Raw genomic sequence first — 23,968 nt, 5'->3', positions numbered from 1 at the left:
CGCCGCCCCTCCTCGCGGCCCCCGAGCAAGGCAGAGGCAGAGGCCGCGGCCTGGCCGCCCCAGCGCCCCCCATGCTGCCCCTCCGCCCTCCTCGCAACGGAAAACCGCATCCTTTCCGCAGCCTCAGCCGCAATTGACTTAAGATGGCGGCCGGACCCAAAGCGAGGCCCACGTGACCTAGGGAAGACCCTGACTATTGCTGCACCAGGACGCTTGAGCCCCAAATATCGCGAGATCTTGGAACAAACGGTGTGGGGAGGGTGAGAGCAAAGAGGAGACTGACTCGCCAGAAACGAGGAGGCGAGCCGAGGGGGGTGGGATCTCGCGCGAAGAGCGCTCTCGGCATTGTATAGGGAAGCCTCGCGATACCACCTGGGAGGCCCCTGGCTCGGGAGGAGTCCCCAGCCCGCCTGTAGTTCTCGCGGGAGCCTCGGGTTCGCCTTCGCCCTCCCCCCACCTCTTGATGCGGAGCGAAGCGTTCTCCCCGCGATACCTTGGGCTGCCAGCAGAGGTGGGGGGAGGGGATCGAGAGAGGAACGGGGCGTGGCTTGCGCGCTGACGTCAGCACGGCATCGGCGAGGGGGCGGAGGAATATATAAAGACCCTGGCCGAACCGGGGGGGTTTCAGTTAGAGAAGCGATTCCGAGGCGAAGGAGGGGGACTGCGGCAGGCAAGTCTACGTCGACGTCGGGTGAACTCTTTCCTATTTTCTCTGCGCGGAGCGGGACCTCCCGAGACGACCTCTCGTTATGAGTCATGTGGCAGTGGAAAATGCCCTCGGTCTAGATCAGCAGGTGAGGAGCGGGCGGGGCGGGGGCCGCGGGGAACGCAAGGACCACTCTGCAAGGCCTCGAGCGCCGTGGAGGCCTCTCTGCGGCCTGTTCCTCAAGCCCTTCCTCGGCCCCCCTCGCTGCGCATTTCATTGTGACGCAGTTCCTTTTGTGGATCTCCCTAGAGGCGGAATCCTTCCCAGTCGTGAGGATGGGGGGCCGGAAGGGAAGGGTGTGGGGTTATTTGAGGCGGAAAGGGACGGAAACGGCTCGGGGGGGAGGCCGCCGGGTTGTGCGAGGCAGAGAAGGCCTCGGCCTGTTCCTGGGCTTTGTGCGGCGGCGGCGAGGGATTATTGTTACATCTGCCGGGCCCCCTAGTGGTGGAAGGTGGGAACAGCCGCGGGCGGGGGACAACGGCGGCCATTGTGCGCATGACGAAACGGCGTGTGTATGGGGGGGGGGGTAGAGAATGGCAGGGGCGCGCATGCGTGGTCCGGCAGCTCGGCGCGTGCGAAGGGGAGGGGGAGGAGGGGAGCGCAACGGACGGAAAAGAAGGCCATTTCGCGAAAGAGAGATCAAAAGAAAGGATGGGGCTCTGCGAGGGTGACGCGCGCGCGCCCTCCCCTCACGAGCGTAGAGAGCGCAGTCCCGCTCTCTTTGTTCCCGACGGGTCGCGAGCGCGCCCCCCCTCCCTCGCAGGCCGAAGGCGTCCCTCTCTCCGGCCCGTAAAATGGCCTCCCGAGCCGGCTCTCGAAGTAGGTCACGGAGCCGGGAAGGGAGCCACGTGACGCAGCTTGCCAGATTAGTAGTGGCTGGCAAGGGAAAAGGGGCCAGGCCTCTGGACGCCGGAGGAAGAGAATCGGCTTCTGCGCTGCTGCCGGGCGGGGTGCGGGGGGAGGGAGGGAGAAAGAAAGGTGGAGCTTCGTTCCCAGTCTGCGCCTGCGCAGAAAAGGAGCGAGGGGACCGGTTTCCCCGAAAGGCCTCTCGGAGTTTCTAAGCGCAGGTTGAACTTCATTCTTATTTATTTATTATATATTTGGGACTTTTATATCCCGTCCTTTCTCAACCTCCGCAGAGGGACTCAGGACGGCAAACAAAGTGGCACCCCATGGTGCCCACATCAAAACAGCAATGTAATATTAACAATATAAAACAGTATAAACAGTATAAAACCGTATAAACAATATAAAAACAGACAACAAATAGTCAGTGGTCACCGATTTAAATCATTATCCAAGGGCAGTCCATCAGTTCTTAAGTCAACACGTCAGTAGGTCAGCCTATTCTCCAAAGGCCTGATCCCATAGCCAGGATTTTCCTTGTTTCCGGAAGGTCAAGAGGGATTCTTATTCATTCTTATTTGGAGGTCTTCTATGGGTGTCTTCCACCTCCTTTTGGTTTGGGTTCAGGAGTCAATCATGGTTAGGTGGGGATTGACATTATTGTCTAATGTTTATTGCTATTGTTTTAATGTTTATTGCTTTGTTTTATAAGTTTATTTATTGTTGTATTTGTTATGCTGTTTTACTGATGTGTTGGGCCTCAGCCTCTTCTAAGCTACACTGAGTCCTTCGGGAGATGTTAGTGGGGTATATATAAAGTATTATTATTATTATTATTATTATTGACTGGCGAATAATGTTAGGTTCTGTTAAAATACTGTGTATGAAATTTCCTCCAGGCTATATATGTACTTTAGAATTGGGTCCCATTGCCAAGATAAACCCAGAATATGTGTATCCTGTGCTTACGAAGCATCCATTTGCTCTCAGCCTTACAATATAAATAAGATGTTATAAACAAGACAATGTGACTTCCTCCCACTTTGTGGCAAAATATGATCCAATCTGTTATGTTTCATATGTATGTGAGGCATTAAATTTTGCCATAGATACCTTGGAAACTGCTTTGACCCCCCCCCCCCTTGGAAAAGTAGAATACAAGCGAAGTAAATAAAATATTAAATTAAATAAACATTATTGATAGCCATGTAAATACGGTTGCCTCTTTCAACCTACAGATTCAGCCTTCTATGGCTTGAAAGCACTAAAAAGCCCATAAAGCAAATCTTGATTTTTTATTACTTTATTATTTTACTATATTATATATAATGGGATATATTTTGGTATCCACATGAGAGGAATTATTGGAAGCAAGGCCCAACAGGAATTTTAAAATCCTAAAGAATCTAAAATGCTCTGGTCTCAGAATTTCAGATAAAGGATATTCAACTGTACCTTTGATGGAAGGGCCCCCCAAAGGTTTTTTTTTTTTTAAAAAAAACCTGATTGACCATCCTGTTTACAGTCCACGTGTGCAAGGTACAATTTTAAGTAGTTGATGATAGGAAAGTTATAGTTGCCTATCATATCCTTTGTTTTGTAGATATATTGGTATTAATGATAATAAGCCTTGAGCAAGGTTAGCATTTTCTTAATAAGGGTAAATTAGCTCTGAAAAACGTCACCCCTCCCCCATTTACCATTTTTATTGATACAGTTACGATATTTAGCTGTACAGTATTAAGTTGCTAACTTTAATTAATAAATGCTATGAGGAAGTAATTAGGCTTTACATACCGATACCAAAGCAGCTACATTGATACTCAAAGAAGGAAGCTGAATTTAAAATACTGTATATACTTAGTCATTACTAAAGTTGTTAAAGACCAAATGTTGTTTTCTTTTGTTTTAAAGTTTGCTGGTCTAGACTTGAATTCCTCAGACTCTCAGAGTGGAGGAGGTACAGCAAGTAAGTATTTAATTAAAGATAACTTATTTTATTAGAATCAGATAACACATGTCAGCAAATGAGCAAAAGAGACCTACCATCCACAGTCTTTAAATGTGGCCATATATATGTTCTTCCAAATTCTTAATGACAAGTTCTGTATCACTAAGTCTCATTGATATTTTATCCATTTTATCAAACCTTTCTTAATAAAAGGTAGACCTCAAATGCCTTCATAGAGTGTCAGCTTCTTAGATTGGCTTCAAATGAAATGACTATAGGAATGGGTCAGGACTTGTAACACTGCACTTTTAGGTTTATGATGCCCAGTATAGTGAATTGGGTTCATTGAAAATATTATGCTTTTAAATAATTTCGAACAGTGTTTATTGCTGAAATGGAAACACATTTATGATAGTGAGCAGTTAAGACATTTACTCATTCCAGCAATAATGTTACACTGTAGCTAACTAAAACTCAAGCAACAGGCAAAAAAACAGAATAAATTCTTTGAATTTTAAAATGTGCTTTTCATAATACAGTAAAACAGTGTTACATTGAGTTAAGTTTGTCTTAATTCACTTTTAATTAGCTTAATTCAATATTATTGTCAAGTCAATACAAAAAGTTCATGGTATGGTAGGGGATATACTATTCGACCTATTTTTAATAGTACTCAAGCAACCAGAAACTAGCCTTATCTGGCATCTACCAATTCCCATGGGTGCCGGTTAACAGTCTACTGTAGTTATTTTTGTTATTGAAACATTGTAGCTTTTCTGAATGAATGGTGTCTATTTATTTGAGGGCAATTGATTTTCTGCTGGTTCACATTGCATGCTTCAATTATAAAGTCAAAGCCTTGGCGTGGACCAAAACTAATGAGTTTCTGGTTTTACTTCCAGAAGGTCGCTACATTCCTCCTCACTTGCGGAATAGAGAAGCTTCAAAGCAGGGTATGTTTGGTATATGAATATTCTGTCTGGGAAATTAGAATGTAGGCTTACAACTGAGTTGGGTGGGAAAATCCCCAAAATGAAATTTCTACGTTTGGAGGGATCTTGTATTAAAGCTTAGAAATTGTAGTGTAATGTTTTAAGGTCAGTGAAATCTCTGCAAATGTGAAGTAATTTGCACAGTAACTTGCAAAAGAAAACACTCTTATACAATATTTGGAAAGAATGAGGAAATTCAAATTCACTGTGGTTTTAATGGGTAAATCGCAGTAAGCTGATTATAAGTTAGTAGTTTTGGCTAGAAAAGCAGAGTTGCTTCAGTAGCAAAGCTGCTACAGAGGGAACACTTAATGTATAAAGGCAACTAAAGATAGGCTATGGCTTCTATTTGAAGTGTGGACATGCTTGTAGTGAAGCACTTGGTCGTACCATGTGGGAAGACATCAGATAAAATGAATTGGAGCCTGAAAAACTTCATGCATACTTAGTATTTAATAGTAAAATAAATAGTGGCTACACATTTTAAATATTTTACTATGTAGAGTGTGCTGCACTGAATTAGGAAATAATCTGGGCAAGATAATTTTGTGGCCTGTTGTGCTTTCAAAGTACTCTTGTTTCCTGTACGAAGCCTATGAAATGATTGTTTAAACATTTGTACAAGGATGTTTGGGCTGCAGAGTTTTCCATGATCAGCAATCAACTTTTTTTTAGCACCTCCAAGTGCCTCATCATGTTCCAAGTCTGCCTGTTAAAAGCTGCAGAGAAAAATTCTGTAACTCCAAGCTGTCTTTGATACTAGTTGTAGTTTCTTACAAGTTGATGCCTGATGGGAAGCATGAATGAAATTGCCAGATTCCCTTTATTTTCTGTTCTACTTTGGAGATCTGCTGTCACATTCCTTGGCTTCAGTTACCATTCTTTCAAAGCGCCACTGAACGGTTGCTTACATAATCCATGGCCGTAGTCCTTATTAACTGGTACCTGGGGCATATGGGAGTTCTGATATCAAATACAGGCTGCTGGGTTTCTGCTGAAGCTGGAGGATGGAATAGGTGTCAATCTAAACCAGTATTTTCCTGGCAGCAGGTCAGAATTCATAGAGGTCTTGCATTGCCTTGCTGTCACAGATATTTTTACTCAAGATTCCATGAGAGATCTGTGCTTGTGAAGCATGTGTGCTTTACATAGTTGTGGAGCACAACTATAAGTTTAGAAATGTTCCACATTTGTGAGCAGAAAATCTATACATATTTTTGTAAATGTTAGAGTTATCGATTGCTGTTACTGGAAATGCAGTAGAACAAGCTTTGAATTTGACTTTAATACTGAATCAGATGCTACTGGTATAGTTGGTTGATGGCAGAGCCTGTTAGTTTTCAAATATCCCAATCATGTTTTATATTTGTGTTTTAATAATGTATTTTATAGAAATAAGTTTTAATATGTATGTTTTATAGAAATACATTTTAATATGTTTATTTGTTGTGTTTTTACAATATTTATGTGTTTTAATTATTCTGTAACCTGCCATCAGGATAGGTGAGAAAGAAATAAAATTATTATGTTAGGATTTGGCAGGTTCACATGTTTTTGTATTCTCCATAAGCAGAAGGCCTAAAGCTGAGACATCGCAACTTTAGAATTTTTAAAATGCATCACCTTTATTTACACTTTTATTAGCACAGCATTAAAACTCTTTACTCCTGAGTTGTTGGCAGGTAGTGAGTGCCCATGAACATTGGCAGCCATTTCTAGGACCTTCCTGTTTACCTGATCTATTTCTTTGTTTCCCTTTCCTCTGGCCTGAGTCTCTTCATTATGAATACAGTGATAACCTAAAGTAACTGTCCCCATACTGTGTGCTTCATTTTGAGCTGAAACACCTATCATTGGCTGTACCAACTGGGGCTTACAATACCTCTTGCCCACAACAATTGGAGGTCAATTTGTGAAAAGCTACTTTAAATAGAGTTTACATTTGTGTCAGAATCATCTGGGGTTTCTTTTCTTCATAGTCCCCCTTAACGGTGCTGCAAGGTGGGTGCAATGCTTTCCAGGTGACCAGGGCATATCAGGATTTTTAGTGCTTTGTGTTTAGGTCCTGGCAAAGGCACTTCTGAAGCAGCCAGAGATATTCCTAACTGTGGCCCACAAGTATATGAATTACATTGCCTCTTTACCCCAAGTGAAAGGGTTGCCTTCATGCCAAACCTGGGTTTGCTTGGAAATGCTGAGAGTTCGCTAGCACTTCTGAGGGTATCCTAATCTGGAGAGAAGCCAGCTCTTTTGTTGCCACAGATTATCTGTCAGATTCGTTAGATGTGGGGTCAGTTACCCTATTATCAAGAAACAAGAGAGTCCTTTTAGTTTTTCATGTTCAGGTCAGTCTCAGTGCCAGCGATAAATAGAGGTGTGTTTGAAAACCTTGACAAGTATTTTTCACAACTATGCTGCTTGGGTAAAGGTTTTTTTTTACAGGTTGAAGGAATTTCATAGTGACTTGCGATTTTGTGTAAGTCTTTGAAGTGAATCATAATACTGGGAGTGTTCATGACTCTTTTTGCAGCAGGCAATGCCTATAACTATACGGCAAACTACTATTCCAATTCGACGGCAGCACCACGAAGCTGTAAGTTTAAGGCTGGAGTGATCTTACAGTTTGTTACTTGAGAGCATGCCTCTGGGCATACTGCATAACAGGACCTTGTGGTCGACTAACGGTGTGAGCGTTCAAGCACATAGGCATGCCTTACTCGCCTATGATTTAACCTTTTAAAATTTTTTGCTTAGCATGTCTAAGGAAACCTATGCATTGAAAAAATGATTTCATTTGTTTCTCTTATTAAACTAGCTTTGTTTCCTGTTTCATTGTCCTGTAGCTTAAGAATCCTTTTGTGTTAGATATTCTGCTATAACTAGTATTATATCCAATTAAGAAACAAAATGTAGAATCTTATTCTGCATGGCCATGTTACCTAGTCACTTGAAATTTGTCCATACCCTTTCCATTCTGGTTTCCACCAGTTTTCCATAATCTCTATTTCAGTATTAAAGTAGTGCACAATGCTTACTGGCGTTGTGGCAGTGGTGATATTCATTATTGCTTGGATTAAGTGTTACAGACATTGGGTAACTGTTTTCAAAGCTGCTTGGAGAAAGACAGGATATAGATTAAATAAATGAAATTGAGCTATGCAATACCCTTGTGCCAAAACTAAAACACCCATGTAGTTCTTTCGGCACAAAAATGATAATGACACCTTGTGCCTTCAAGTCAGTGCCAGGGTATAGCAACTCTATAGTGCTTTCTTAGCAAGGTTTATTCAGAAATTTGTCATTGCTTCCCTGTATGGCTGAGAGAGTGATTTTCCCAAGGTCACTAAGGAGTGTCTGATTGAGTGAGGGTTCACACCGTGGTCTCCTAAGAGTCCTAGCCCACTACTTAATATACTGCACTGTGCTGGCTTGCACTGATTTATCCTTGTGTAGATCTACCATTCACCAAGCAAGTTCAGGTAACAGCTGTAAATTCACATGAATATTGTGTGTTAAATCCTTCAGACCGACTTTGGTAATTGATGGCTTCACACTGTTTATCCCGTTTCTTTTCTTCGTACAAGCATTTTAGTTATAAGGGTGAGTTGAGTACCTGGAAGAATTAGGATGCTAGAAAATAGAACATTGGAGTAGACTGACAGATGTTTAAAGTAGAGATCCATGGCAACATAAAGATGACATTTTTTTCCCTGTGTCAGGAGCGACTTGAGAGAGTACAAGTAGCTTCTGGTGTGAGACATCAGTCCTACTGGCACAAGGGTTTAACCTATTGCACCAACCGGGGGCTCCTAAGACGACAAATGAATTATGATTTCAAGGAGAGGTTTCTCAAGGCTTTGAAGCTGCAGCAAGTCATTTTTTGTAGTTTTCCATAATCTCTATTTCAGTATTAAAATAGTACACAATGCTGAATATTGAATACTTCAATATTCAAACTTTACTGCTGTGAAAACAAACATACACTATGTACAAAAATAGTGTGTAAAATGTCTTTTGCAAATACGCAAGTTTTCACCTTTGGAATCTAAACAGCTTCTGCTGTTAAATGTTATCCGAAACAAATGACAATGCAAAATCCCCTTCAAATTCCACAGGGTTGCAATGGGTAGCCTATCTATTTGTCACCTCAGATTTGGATTTCAATTGCACATCTGCAAATATTGTAGATTCTTAATGTGAATGTTTCCAATCTGAGATGGAAACTAGACCTCAAAATTGTGGCTTTAGAAGAACATGCCACTTGTTTTATGAAGAATGTACAGATGTTATTTTGCCCCTAAGGAAGGATTGGAGAGACATAGAATAAATTGTTCTTTTTCCTCCCTGGTCCTTTGGTTTTTTTTTTTTTACGGAAGCTTATCTCGCAGCTTCCACAGGCTTCCTTTGTGCTTATGCTGTTAGGTTTTAAAATTGAAACAAATATGGCTCTTGCCTTCTGGATAGAGTCTCAAATGTAGTTCTTTCAGGAACTTACAGTAGCAAATATTAGTCTTTCTATGTACAAACTGTTTTGTGTAGAAAACAGGATTTAGCATCCAAAAACTGTACACAACTTATTAGATAACTAGTCTGTAGTAAGGCACTTTTAAAACATGTTCAGTAGCCTTGTATTTCATTGTATTCAACTAAGCTTAGTACATGATCTTGAAGCTTGCTTTGCATTGTCTGACCACCCTTCCTGAGGACATGATCTGCTTACAGCATGACAGTAGTTTATTGATGCACAAAACTAATACTTAAAATAGTTGCATTAGTTTCTTCCCCAAGCCCTTGGCTCAGCTAAATGTTTATAGCTTTTGGCAACATTAATGCAGCATCCTGATAAAGTTAAGGACTGCATTTCTGATTATGAAATTGGGCCCAAAGCTGCCATTCCTTTCCCACGGAGTGTCCTTGATGTAAATTTCTGGCAGCGAAAGTCACAGTGATGCCATGGAGCTTGCAAACACTCATTGCCAGCACAAGTGACATTTTACCCTTTAATTGTTTAACTTTTTATTCTCTGCCAAAGATTCCCCCAGCTGGGACTCTCGTGGAGGTAATGGCTATATGAATGGATATGATCGTGACAGCCGGATGAATGGCTACGATCGTGATCGCGATGTGTTTGGATCCAGAGGAGGATCTGGACGTGATGACAGAGGTGGGCGTGGGGACCTGTCACCTTTCATCCAACACTCCTTCAGAGTCCTGGTGCTTTTTCTGGAAAAAAAATAGCAATGTTCTAGAAAGCCAAGTTCAGAGTAGAAATACAAATACGGTGCAGATTTCTATGGAAGTTGGAGATGGTTTGGTTACCAAGCATCTCCCAACTTCCATAGGAAGTTGCTCTGTAAAAGCAGTTAAAGAACTGCTTTTTCCTAAGCTCTAAAAGGTTATAGAATTGTTATCCGTTCATGTTACTTCAGTGGGGACCTTTGAAGCTTAGCTTACAGCTACAATTTCTGTGAGTTAATTGTTGAGACTTCTGAAGCCAGAATGCTAAATTCAGTTGAGCGTCCCAGTCATAGTGCAGTTTCATATTCAGCCTGTTTTACATATAAAGGAACATAAACATTTTATGGTTTCTTTCACACTTGCTGCTACGGTCTATGGGCTTCAGTGTCTTGATAATAAAAATGGTCCCTTTTTCAATCCTTTTATTTATTTATTTTGAGCATTTTAGAAAAAAAACCTAATTGATACCTTACAGCTCTGCTAGTATAATTGTAGGAGAGGTGGCAGCAGTGCCGGTAGGTGAAAAAAGATACTCAACTTGGAAAATAGGCCACATTTTTGTAAGCCACGTCTCCCTTAGTTCTTTGGCTTTGTGACCCCGAAGCCTGAAATTCATGAGACATGAGCTTAGAAGTGGTTACTTCCTGACACTGTCTCCATCTTCTCTCCCACTTGTATGGGTTCAGAGATGGACAAGCTGCTCATAGAATGGTTCGTTCTGTTAAGTTTGCCATAGTAAAATATTGCCCCAAAAGTGTAATGGGTTGAAAATTAAGAGCATATAGTTAGCCTTTAGTATAAGGTTAGACATTGCCTTATGACCATAGACACTGAAATGTACAGGGTCATTATTGGACATTTTAGACTCTGCTTTTCTGGAATCGTTGAATAGCACCTACTACAAGACATGTATCAGGTATTTATAATGGATGCCATGGTCTGATGGCAGTATAACATCTGATGTTGTATTGCCTTGAGTAAGTGTACAATCAAAAAATTGGGGAAGACTTGCCTATGATTTACTGAAACCCCTATATGATGTCTGATAATTCTTGGGGCTTTGATTCTTTACATTAAATTTTAAAACATTGAATTAAAAGACAAGCATTTAATCAGCTTCTGCATTACTCCTAGGATTTGATGGTGGGTGGAATGCTGGAAGAGACAGAGATGCTGCATACAGTAGCTTTGGCGCAAGAAGTGATCGAGGCTCAGGAAAATCAGGCTTCTTTGCTGACCGTGGCAATGGCTCAAGAGGAAGGTAAAATTTGGCTTCCTTCTAAGTGAAATAAGCAAAAGCTGCTTCTATGATAGATCATTGTAAAGTCTATAGAAATTCAGCTATTTCTTTAGTATCTGGAGTTTATTACATGCAGATTGAGGGGGGGGGGGGAGTACAGGAGTCTAGTAATATGAAGATGTTTACAGAAAACCTGACATACAAAACATGAATGTTTTACTTTCACAGTATCATGTTGAATGAAAATGCCATATTCATTGTACAGTAAATTTATAATAATTGTTCTATGCTGTGACATGAATCTCAGCATAATTTTTTATTGATAACATTGCTTTAGTCTGGCTACAAGTAAGTGACCTGCTTGATTTGCTTGTAAAATAATACACATTTAGTATTTACTGTTAAAAAATGGGGTGCTAGTAAGTAATTTGTATTGAAATCCCAAGGAGAATTGCATGTCTACTTATTTTTCCTTGTTTGAAAAGAGGCATATTCATGTTTGGATGTGTATGCAGTTACAGGGAACACCCTCTGAATATTATATTTATTTTGCTGCGTTTCGGTAGTCTTTTCACCCCAGACCTGAAAGTGTGATGAAGTTATATTAAAGAGTTCCATTGGCCTTCATCATTTAATTTTTGCTCCATATTGGGAAGTCAGTGGCTTGGAGAAATGCAAGCTGAAATCACCTTAATGTTTGTTTTTTTAAATTATTTTAAAGGAGGCAGTTTCAATAATGTGTTCAGCCTCTCCAGAATTATTGTGGTAGCTTAATTGAATATAATTCTGTGTGATTTAGATTTGAAGACCGTGGTGGACGAAGCAATGACTTTGATGGCATTGGTAACCGTGGTGATAGAAGTGGCTTTGGTCGATTTGATCGTGGTGGAAACAGTCGTTGGTCTGATAAATGTGACGAGGATGACTGGTCCAAGCCACTCCCGCCAAGTGAGCGTGTGGAACAGTAAGTACAACCAGTTTTATCTCAGTTACTCAATCAGGTGTTCAGTTTAGCATGTCAGTATACTGAGTATTTCTATTCTAGGGAGCTGTTTGCTGGTGGGAATACTGGCATTAATTTTGAAAAATACGATGACATTCCAGTTGAAGCAACAGGCAACAACTGTCCTCCACACATTGAAAGTGTAAGTATCTATTTAGTTTAATTATGAATTTTGTCCTTTGCACTGAAATGCTAAGAATGAGGTGGCTTTTATATTAACTCCCTCATAAGCTTATGTAGGTGATCCTAGTGATTCTTTTAAAGTAGAGGTGGTGGAATTGGGCTGCATGCAGCCCTGAAACTTTTTTTCATGACATCCAGGAATCTAGGAGAGGGGGTTAATAAATTGGAAAAGGCAATGATAATTTGGGTGGATTTCAGGAAAATTTAATAAGAATTTTAAAATCTCAGTTTGGTGCCCAGAGGAGCAAATCTTGTTATGTGTGGGATTTGCTTGTCTCAGCACCACACTGAGATTAACATTGGTGCAGATAATCATAGAATCAGAGTTGGAAGAGACCTCATGGGCCATCCAGTCCAACCCCCTGCCAAGAAGCAGGAATATTGCATTCAAACCAACCCTGACAAATGGCCATCCAGCCTCTGCTTAAAAGCTTCCAAAGAAGGAGCCTCCACCACACTCTGGGGCAGAAAGTTCCACTGCTGAACGGCTCTCACAGTCAGGAAGTTCTTCCTAATGTTCAGATGGAATCTCCTCTTGTAGTTTGAAGCCATTGTTCCGCGTCCTAGTCTCCAAGGAAGCAGAAAACAAGCTTGCTCCCTCCTCCCTGTGGCTTCCTCTCACATATTTATACATGGCTATCATATCTCCTCTCAGCCTTCTCTTCTTCAGGCTAAACATGCCCAGTTCCCTAAGCCGCTCCTCATAGGGCTTGTTCTCCAGACCCTTGATCATTTTAGTCGCCCTCCTCTGGACACATTCCAGCTTGTCAATATCTCTCTTGAACTGTGGTGCCCAGAATTGGACACAATATTCCAGATGTGGTCTATCTAACCAAAGCAGAATAGAGGGGTAGCATTACTTCCTTAGATCTAGACACTATGCTCCTATTGATGCAGGCCAAAATCCCATTGGCTTTTTTTGCCGCCACATCACATTGTTGGCTCATGTTTAACTTGTTGTCCACGAGGACTCCAAGATCTTTTTCACACGTACTGCTCTCTAGCCAGGCGTCACCCATTCTGTATCTTTGCATTTCATTTTTTCTGCCAAAGTGGAGTATCTTGCATTTGTCACTGTTGAACTTCATTTTGTTAGTTTTGGCCCATCTCTCTAATCTGTCAATATCGTTTTGAATTCTGCTCCTATCCTCTGGACTATTGGCTATCCCTCCCAATTTGGTGTCGTCTGCAAACTTGATGATCATGCCTTCTAGCCCTTCATCTAAGTCATTAATAAAGATGTTGAACAGGACCGGGCCCAGGACGGAACCCTGCGGCACTCCACTTGTCACTTCTTTCCAAGATGAAGAGGAAGCATTAGTGAGCACTCTCTGTGTTCGTCCACTTAACCAATTACAGATCCACCTCACCGTAGTTTTGCCTAGCCCAAATCTGAGTCTGGCTTTTACCTTCTGAAAACAGGCAGATTAAAATGTCCATAGCACATCATGCTATGCTAAAGCTCATTAACACACAAGAATATGCAAACCATAGTTTCTTACTGTTGGTGTGACTGGCAGTAAAACAGACTTAATAATAGAAAACCCTGTGGTATGCTGCGCTCTGATTACATTCTATTCAGAGATACAGTTGAGAAGTTCATATTTTTACATTGGTATTTGTTTTTTTTTTTATATTAAACCATAACTTTGTTTTAGAGTAGGTTAGCAGCTTTGCTGAAATTTTATATGGAGGCTATAATTTGTAGACAACCCATTTGGAATTGGCAACTTGTTAAAATCAAGATTTTTCTCCCAAGTATTGTACAAAAAAAAGTACAATACTTGGGAGAAAATCTTGATTTTAAAAAGGCCTCTGGTACTTCTAGGTATCTGTGTAGAGGTACATTTTAAGTGTAATTAGGCTTAAATCTGCAGTTTCGTACTGGACACCTTGTGTTTTTACTATTCTTAAACTTCACTCACATGTTTATATCTTGATTCAGCTAGGTAGTCACAGGTTTCTATAGGAAATCTGCTAAGTGACAGCAGTCCCTTTAGTAGTCTTCCCTTTTAAAAAAATAGTCCTGCCCGTGCCAGTGAAGCTGCCTATTGGAGGTTTCCTACTGTAGTTCTTTTCTGCTGGAGACTATGTAAATATGGGTTGCTTATCTGTAATTGTAGTTCCCTGAGTGGTTACCTGTGAATTCGCACATATGGTAATTTCTGCGCCTGAGCAGACGTATGTGTGGATTCATGGGGACCACGATGGGGAACCTCATTTGCTGCAAGGGTGCTGTTTAGTAACTTTACATATCTTGCAGTTCAGCGATGTTGACATGGGGGAAATCATCATGGGGAACATTGAGCTTACCCGCTACACTCGGCCTACTCCAGTGCAGAAATATGCCATCCCTATCATTAAAGACAAGAGAGACTTGATGGCTTGTGCCCAGACAGGTAAGCATGTATGCTGCTAGATGCAAAGGGATCTTTTAGCACTTCGGGAACAAAGTAGGTAACATAAGCTGTTGCTGATGATGTCTACCTCCTCAGATGTATGGAGTGAAGGCTTAGTCTATGAAAGCTGATGTCCTCAGTTTCTTTCTCTCTGCTAGTCTAAAAGGTGCTTCAAGGTCCCTTTGCATACTGATATCCAGAGTAACATGACTTTCAATACTACTAGTGTTTTGGAGAAGTTGTTTGTATTTTCAAGACTTTAAGTGTACATGTTCTCCTTGGACGCCTGTGTGAATGTGGACATGAATATGAAACATCTGTTTTGTCACCTGTACACTTCAAAATTGTGCTGTTTTAATGTTCACAGAGCAGAATGTCAATCTGGATGGGAAATGCAGTTTGACAGTGCTGGTTAGGGGTTCAGTGTGTCCAGTTGGCATGGGGTGGTCTTTAATTTGTATTTGAAACTGTTCACTTAAACATAAGTCTAGAAATTTTAGTTAAAAAAACAACTCAAAAGACTTGTCCACAGGTCAGTGGGAATACTGTACACTGGGACTTAATTTTAAAAAAGAGGAATAATCCCCTTCTCCAAAAAGTGTTATGAAAGGCGAGAGCTTAGTTTGTTCTGGGAATGCCTAAATAAAAGAAGCACTCAATCCCCCATAGTTCTCTCCACTATGGCATCGCTTTTGGCCTTTTGGAATACTTGGGTGGGGAAATGGTATCAGCAGCCATCGGCCGCTCTCCCCGGAGGTGACATTGGTGGTTTCCCCTCTCTGTGGAATAACTCTACAGGTCATATCAAAATCCATAATTTTGTCTCCAAAACCTGCCTCCAACTTACATGTGACTATATTGTTGTATATTGAAATACATCTTTCTTTTAGGGTCTGGCAAAACGGCTGCATTTCTTCTGCCTGTATTGAGTCAGATATATACAGATGGCCCGGGAGATGCCCTGAGAGCTATGAAGGCAAGTTTATATTTAATGTATTAGCCATGTCTCTAATGTACATCAACACTATGTAGTTCACTTGTTTTGTGATCTGGGAGTCATTGTAGTATTAAAGTGAAGTCCTTGATTGTGGCAAGAAAACTGTGATGTGAGAAAAGTGTACATGCCTTTGTTGAGTGAAATCCATCTTCATTTTAAGAGAAGATAAATCCAATAGTTTTGCATATTAGTCTATGAATGCTTAAGTTACCTGGTTCTCTCGCTTATATTTATTTTCTGTGAGTCTCTTTTTAGGGAGGGGTATTAATAATATAAGTTGTACTCAAAACAGCTATTCCAGGATTGTGACTTTGCTTCAGTTGTAGGCAGCATCTTAAGTCTGTGGTATTAGTACAGAGGATGGGGTGCAGATTTGGCTTGCTTCTAATTCGCAACCTGTGAGCTTGAGCAGTGAAGGACTGTAGATGGCTAGGAACCACTTCGTGCACTTTCTGGTCTCTGGAAGAGCGGGGCATATTCATCAGATGCCTGGGATGCTTTGGTTGAAAAATAGCTTGGAAATTCCTCTTTCAACTAATCATGTTTGCTATTGCAGGAGAATGGAAGATACGGACGCCGTAAGCAGTACCCAATCTCCCTGGTATTGGCTCCCACAAGAGAACTAGCAGTCCAGATATATGAAGAAGCCAGAAAGGTGAAAGTTGTATGCTCTTCTCGGGGCTTGATAACAGAGTGTCTCAGATGCCCCAGATTCCTAAAATCTTTTATTTCTCCTTTTAGTTTGCATATCGTTCCAAAGTTCGCCCCTGTGTTGTATACGGTGGAGCAGATATTGGTCAGCAGATTCGAGACTTGGAGCGTGGCTGTCACTTACTTGTGGCAACTCCAGGTCGTCTGGTAGATATGATGGAGAGAGGCAAGATTGGGCTGGACTTCTGCAAGTAAGTGAAGTGGCTTGGCAGTTATACATCAATATTCACCATCTTGTAGTTTTTATGGCATTTGGTGTGGACTGTTGGAACTCAATTGTATCCTGCACAAGTTAGTAGTCCTGAAAGGAAGTCTTTCTCCCATCGGCCTCTTTGTCTGTGTCACTTATTCTCTCCTCCTATCCTCTGTTAGATTGAGACTTGTCAGGGGCACACCTTTTTTCTGAGTGCATGGCAGCCCCTGAATCCTGCTTTTTGTTCTCTTGTGAACATAGAGACACATTGCCTCCAGCGAGTTAATCCTTTGAATTAATTGTCTTTTATAACTTCTATGGCCTGACTCTGCTCCTTGTTTGCTGAAGCTCATTCACTACTTCTGATATGCAGAACTGCTGCTACGGCTTTACTTTAGAAATGCTTTTTTCTTTTTGAAACTTAATCCAGTGTGGGTTGCTGTTTATTAATTTGAAGGACTGGAAACGATGATGCCATCTTTCATCATTTTAGGTACCTGGTACTGGATGAAGCAGATCGTATGCTTGATATGGGTTTTGAACCTCAGATTCGTCGTATTGTTGAAAAGGACACTATGCCACCGAAGGGTGTCCGTCAAACAATGATGTTCAGTGCTACTTTTCCAAAGGAAATCCAGGTATTCTCTTTTGTGCATGTTGGGCAATGTACCGCTGCTATGGAGAGCCAGCAGGCAGTAGTACAAAGATGGTTAACAAAAGGAATTAACTGCTTGTCAGATAACCTTATCTTTCCATGTTCGACAGGCACAGTTTTCCATGAATGAGCCTTGTCCCTAGTTTGTAGATACTCATGGAAGTGGTTCCCCTCATGGATGCATTCATTACATTGAGTAAACTGTTTCTTCCTAGATGCTCGCTCGAGACTTCTTGGAGGAATATATCTTTTTGGCTGTTGGCAGAGTTGGCTCTACATCTGAGAATATTACACAGAAAGTAGTGTGGGTGGAAGATTCAGACAAACGGTCATTTCTGCTTGACCTCCTTGATGCCACAGGTAAAGACTGTTTGGGAGAATTCCAACACAACTCTAATGGCTCAGGTAATGAGAATTTATGTTAGGTGGAGGAAAAGCTTCAGACTTTTCCTCCCTGTTTTGTCCTATATTTGAATATTTCATTTAAATCTGCATGCAGCTTAGCTTGACTAGTAAAGTTGTCGTTCTGTTGTTATTGCAACCATAATACTAGTTTGTACCACTTGATGGTGCTATAGCGACGGTTCTGCCTTTGTTGGCTAATAAGACTCTTTGTTTACATAGGCAAGGATTCCTTGACCCTTGTTTTTGTGGAGACTAAAAAGGGGGCCGATTCTCTGGAGGATTTCCTATTCCGTGAAGGATATGCTTGCACAAGTATCCATGGGGATCGCACCCAGCGAGACAGAGAGGAAGCACTGCACCAGTTCCGCTCGGGCAGAAGCCCCATCTTGGTTGCCACTGCAGTAAGCAAATGCATAGTTTTGGAAATGCATGGAATGGATAGAATGTCTTTGTTTATCATAAACATGTTGGGAACTGATCGATGAACTTCTTCCTCCTTAGGTAGCAGCAAGAGGATTGGATATCTCAAATGTGAAACATGTCATAAATTTTGATTTGCCAAGTGACATAGAAGAATATGTGCATCGCATTGGCCGTACAGGTCGCGTAGGGAATCTCGGTAAGACCCAATTTATAAAGGTAGAGATTGTTAAAGTGTGAAAAAAAAGGTGAAAGGTTGTAGTGGAGATCCATAGGATGATATTCATTTTGTATTGAAACATCAGGAAAACATGTAGGTCCCCTCTAATGTAATGAGCCTGAGCTAAATAAACATTTACAGAGCTCAGAAATTAACATATCCCGGTAAGCTTAAATGCTTTAGGTTGTGATGTACTGTAGGGATTGTGCCACCAGTTGATTTTCTTCCTCTCAGAAAGGAAAACCCCTGGCGTTGGTTTCCCTTTGTATACTTGGCTAGAAGTCTGCTTCTAAGTGTAATGTATTGAACTCTATATTTAAATTCAATTTCTTTAATGACATTAAGAGTGTTTATTATTAGGCTTCTGCTAATAAGTAGTGTGATTTTTGGAGAGCAGTTTATAAACATTCAGGAGTACATGTCTACCGTGCTTTTCCTTGCTGCTTCGTGAACACAAATATGTCCTCATCTTAATAAAAAATGTTTTATTTATTTATTTACTGCACTTGTATCCCGTCGTTCTCAGCCCAAAGGGGACTGAAGGCACAATTAGATGCCATGAATACATATATAGAATGAAACAATCACTACTTTAAAATCATATAATTCAAACATACCAAACTTTAAGAAAACAATGAATTAAAATTACACAATCCAAAAACACATTGCAGGGGCTATTCTGTTGTCACTTGCATTATTCATCATTGCACTGGGAGTCATTGTCCAAAGGCTTGGTTCCCACAACCATGTTTTCACTTTCTTCCTGAAGGGTCAGGAGGGAGGGGGCTGATCTAATTTCCCAGGGGAGGGAGTTCCATATCCGAGGGTCACCACCAAGGAGGCCATTTGGTCATTCTCTTGACACTGTCTTCTCCTTTCCACTTACAGGTCTTGCTACATCATTCTTCAATGAGAGGAATGTAAATATCACAAAGGACTTGTTAGATTTGCTTGTGGAAGCTAAGCAGGAAGTGCCGTCTTGGCTAGAAAACATGGCCTATGAGCAGCATCACAAGGGTGGAAGCAGTCGCGGGCGCTCTAAAGGGTAACTTGAATCAATCTCTTACTATAATTCTCTGGACTCCTCCAGAAACAATATTAATAACAGTAATGGGGATAAACATGCTAGATAAGCTCTAACAGGATTATTTATAAGATTGCTACTGAAAAAAGTGTTGCAGTAGCTAAGCATTCCCAGAGAAAATCATTCTCTTGATCAGTTGCATGGGTATATTTGTTACTTGGTCACTTCCAAAAGCAGTGGCTGTTATGATGATGTTTTGACTTTGCATTGGCACTTGGGGAAAATTCATATGGGAAATAACATTATATTTTCATTAACTGTTGCACTCTCCCCTTTTCAGCCATTAAAGTGTGACTGCTAACAATGAAATACAGTACGCTTTCCTGTTTTTCAATATGACTGGCTATAAACATAGTTTTTGATTTTTCATAGGGCTGGGGTGGGGGGATAAGAAGGATTATCTTAATTTTTTTTTTAAAAAAAAGATGGTCAGTTTGTTTTTTAAACTGCCTAACCTCAGAGGAAGGAGGAGGGAAGATCCCCCCTCTCTTCCTTCTTTCTCCGAAGGCAAGGCAGTTTACAAAATCTGATATTAGGCTCTTTGGAGAAGGGGAAGGAGGGAAGATCCTGGTTCCAGGTCTCGTCTCCCTCCCCCCCCCCCCGAGCGACTTGAGAAACTGCAAGTTGCTTCTGGTGTGAGAAAATTGGCTGTCTGCAAGGATGTTGCTCCAGGGGATGGCAGGATGTTTTACCATCCTAGTGGGAGGATTTTCTCATGTTCCTGCATGGAGAGCTGGAGCTGACAGAGGTAGCTCAGCTCGCTCTTCCCAGATTTGAACTGCTGACCTGTCAGCAGTCCTGGCAGCACAAGGGTTTAACCCATTGTGCCATCAGGATTCCAGTGATCTCCATTTTATAATTTAAAAATTGCCTTGCCTTCAGTGAAAGAAGAGGAAGGGAGGGGGAATCGGCCCCAAACAGCTCTGTGACTAACATGCCAATTTTGCCACCAAATGCTGTGGGCTATTGTGCCGTGGCGACTGTTACACAATGAAATTACAAGTATTTAAGATGTTCATTTAGCTATTGCAAAGAAAATGAAAGAAAAATCCCACGAAGTAGTCTTTTAAAACGACGTACACCCCTTGGGTCTTACTTACTCTTGTTTTTCCTCTTTAGCCGTTTTAGTGGAGGATTTGGTGCCAGAGATTATCGAACAAGTAGCAGTGCTGGCAGCAGTAGTTTTGGCAGCAGCCGTACAAGCAGCGGACGGAGCAGCGGAGGTGGTGGTGGCGGTGCCAGCCACGGTGGCAGCAGAGGTTTTGGAGGTGGTAAGTGTGTGTGTATACTTAGTTCCCCCAAAAGAAGACCTAATCAGAAAATAAGCCTTAGCTAGCATGATTTTTCAGGATGCTTGTAATATAAGCCCTGTTTCAAAAGTAAGACCCAGTTAAGCTCGTCAGCCAGATAGAAGCATTTATTTTTTTGCAACACACAATGGATCTATTGACCTATAAAATGATAATATAGAATATTGGCACTAATGCTTAAAATAAATGGATAAATTAAGATGGTTGAACATGAAAAATAAGACAATAAGCCCTCATAATAAGACCCACTCTTGTTCTGTGTGGGTGTATATATGTTGAGCACTTTTGTGGTTGGGAGGTGGGTAATAATGGCTTCAGAAAACAATGTCAAGGTGTTGTTTCCTTGCTCCTAAACTGTTGCCGTCTTCTTCTTTCCTCGCAGGAGGCTATGGGGGCTTCTACAGCAGCGATGGATACGGAGGCAACTATAACTCTCAGGGGGTAGATTGGTGGGGCAACTGATCTGCTTGCTGCAGATCCGTTCCAAACAAGCTAATATGGAAACCACATGTAACTTAGCCAGACTATACCTTGTGTAGCTTCAAGAACTCGCAGTACATTACCAGCTGTGATTCTCCACTGAATTTTTTTTAAGGGAGCTCAAGGTCACAAGAAGGAAAGGAACAGAAGCCCTACTCTGAAGAAGGTTTAAAGACTCCATTGTAGTCAGGATTAACGCCCCCCTCCTGCCCCCTGCCCCCCCACTACTCCCAGACTGTATTTATAATTTTGTGACTGAGGATCATTTGTTAATGTACTGTGCCTTTAACTTTAGACAACTTTTTATTTTGATGTCCTGTTGGCTCAGTAATGCCCAAGATTATCAATTGTCTTGACAAAATTACTCAACTTGGGCTTTAAAAACAAAATCAAACCTTGGCACGCAGGTGTGATACAACTTACAGGAATCATTGATTCATCCACTTTATACTACAAAACACAAAAAAACACAAACAACTTGTGCGGTGGCCTGCATTAGGGCTTTGAGACTCGGAGATTTGAAAAATAAAACATCTTGAAGCATATCAGTGGAATTAGTTTCTAATGTGGCAAAACTGTACAAAGTTAAAAGTTGATTTGCTCACTCTATCCTGGATAGGTACTTAGAACCTGATAGTCTTTAATAAGCCATTCCAGTTATGATGAGGAGGTGATGTATGGATAATACATGCATACAAGCACTGCTTGAAAAAAGAAAAAAGCTAATGCAAGTAAACACAGCAATTCCAGTGTTTAGGCAGATTATTAATGTGAGCTAGCCCAACAGAGGCGGAACATTACGGGGAATGTTTAAAAGTCTGAACTTGAAATAGTTTTTAGGAGAATTCATCTACTTAGACTTCTCAAAATTGCCTGCCACGAGAAAATTGAAATGGTAGAATGGCTGACCACAACAGTGATGGGTCCACTTTTTAAGGGCCTGGCTGATTTTTTTGGTCTTAACGCATGCTAGTGTTGATGTTTTTTGGTCAAGGGGGAATGAACAGGAAGAATTATGCAGCAGGCTTTATTTTAATGCAGATTCACATTACTCTGTTCAAGCTGCGTTGAAGTGTTAACTGGCTTACTGTAGACGTGTAAAATGGCTCCAGAAGAGTAACAAATTCTGAGATCACAAAGGTTGGAATGTACATAACTGCACAAGGTTTAATTCTGCTATCAAGTGCAGTTTTAGTCAGTTTTAGTTGCATAGGTTTCCATTGTATTTAGTCTGTTATGCTGAATCTGGCCAAAGATATATAAAAAAAAGTATTTCCAACAGTAAAATGCCTCTGCCACTTAGCTGCTCTGGCCCACCTTCTGTGGCCAGGGCCCTTACCAACTCGGAGCCTAAGTGGTATAGGACAAACAGCAAAATCTCCTAAAGTGCAATAGATCTTTTCAAGTGTATTGTGCCTTGTTCTAAACTTTAAGTAGATGCACTTGACACAGTATTTGAGGTCATTTGTTATGGTGCTATTTCAATTAGTCTAGATTTAGGCCCTTGTACATTTTGCCCATAACTTTTTACAAAATACTTCTTTTATTGCACATTCAGAAAAATTTTATATGTCTTGTGTGCGTGTCCTTAACTTCCAATCTTATTTTGTCTCTTGGGAGACTGAACGCAGCTTGTCTAAGGAGAAGGAAATAGATTCTAAAACTGGGACCATGGGAATAATGGTTGGGAAGAAAAACTATTTGCACACGACAGATTTCTAGATACTTTTTGCTGCTAGTTTTGTGTAATATTTATTGAACATTTTTGACAAATATTTATTTTTGTAAGCCTAAAAGTGATTCTTTGAAAGTTTAAAGAAACTTGACCAAAAGACAGTACAAAAACACTGGCACTTGAATGTTGAATGTCACCGTATGCGTGAAATTATATATTTCGGGGTAGTGTGAGCTTTTAATGTTTAAGTCATATTAAACTCTTAAGTCAAATTAAGCAGACCCGGCATTGGCGGTGTAGCCATAACTTTCTGATAGTAAAACAAAAATTGGCAACTTTAAAATTGAACATGCCAAGGTTTTGATACACTTGTCTTAAGATATTAATGAAACACTTCAAAACACTGATGTGAAGTGTCCAGATTCTCAGATGTTTGTTGCGTGAGTTTTTGTTTAGTTGTGTGGTTTTTTTCAGTGAATGTCTGGCACATTGCAATCCTCAAAACATGTGGTTTATATTTGTTGTATTGGCATAATCAGTGACTTGTACATTCAGCAATAGCATCTTAGCAAGTTTGACCGCCAGCAATATTCATCAGTTCAGATAAGGATTCAATCATATGCAAAGAACGAATTTAAACTTGCTGAGTGTAAAGGATTTGAACGTCAGGTCACTGTAGGTTTAGTAATTGCTTATTGTATTAGTTTAGATGCTAGCACTGCATGTGCTGTGCATTACTCTCAATTTTAATAAAATAAAAAGTTGAAATGCATATTGTGTTGCTGGTGGGTTTGTTTTTTGTTCATTGTTTGAATAAAGTTTGGGCATTCGGTTGATGAAGTTTGCTTCTTTAAAGTAGTAGTACTTGTACTTTGATCACCCAAAAGCATTGAACTTCAACATGACCATTATAAAGGGGTTCTGGAACTTAAAGGCCAAAGCCTCTGGAGGAGAAATGGTTGAAAGCCACACTTGAGCCTAGAAGAAATTGTTTCATGGAGCAATCTTTCTGTTTGTTGGCATTGCTCACCCTTGCCAACTAGGGCATGAGGCCACTAGGGTGTTGTGTGGTTTCCGGGCTTCATTTTCCCCTGAAGTTTGCCTGCATCTGTGGCTGGCATCTTCAGAAGATTTCTGAAAATTACACAACACCCCAGTGATTCCAGCCATGAAAGCCTTTTGACAGTATATAAGGCACAACCACTATAGTTTTCATCATACTCTGTGATGTGAAAAATATTTTCTAACTTCATATAAAAG

General features: G+C 41.0%; 1 protein-coding gene across 9 annotated transcripts; it reads left to right on the top strand.

Moving 5' to 3' along the window:
- The first annotated feature begins 602 nt into the window (after positions 1-602).
- DDX3X (DEAD-box helicase 3 X-linked) lies at positions 603-23,480 on the top strand. Of its 9 annotated transcripts, none has more exons than XM_067466743.1 (19): positions 603-794; positions 3,467-3,521; positions 4,409-4,456; positions 7,026-7,088; positions 9,528-9,659; positions 10,868-10,994; positions 11,773-11,937; positions 12,019-12,118; positions 14,423-14,558; positions 15,449-15,534; positions 16,112-16,210; positions 16,297-16,457; positions 16,953-17,097; positions 17,330-17,519; positions 17,739-17,920; positions 18,021-18,138; positions 19,048-19,204; positions 20,363-20,514; positions 20,936-23,480. In XM_067466743.1, exons 1-19 carry the CDS (start codon positions 750-752, stop codon positions 21,013-21,015), a joined length of 2,241 nt encoding a protein of 746 aa, XP_067322844.1. In that variant the 5' UTR covers positions 603-749; the 3' UTR covers positions 21,016-23,480. The 9 variants fall into 9 exon arrangements, with proteins under 9 accessions (XP_067322844.1, XP_067322845.1, XP_067322843.1 ...); XM_067466744.1 differs by having other exon boundaries at positions 4,406-4,456; positions 17,330-17,474; XM_067466742.1 differs by having other exon boundaries at positions 4,406-4,456.
- The last annotated feature ends 488 nt before the right edge of the window (positions 23,481-23,968 follow it).

Source organism: Anolis sagrei, chromosome 3, assembly GCF_037176765.1.
Source record: "Anolis sagrei isolate rAnoSag1 chromosome 3, rAnoSag1.mat, whole genome shotgun sequence".
NCBI classification, from domain to species: domain Eukaryota; kingdom Metazoa; phylum Chordata; class Lepidosauria; order Squamata; family Dactyloidae; genus Anolis; species Anolis sagrei.
Note: the sequence above shows the minus strand (reverse complement) of the source record. Positions and strands in the feature narration are given on the sequence as shown.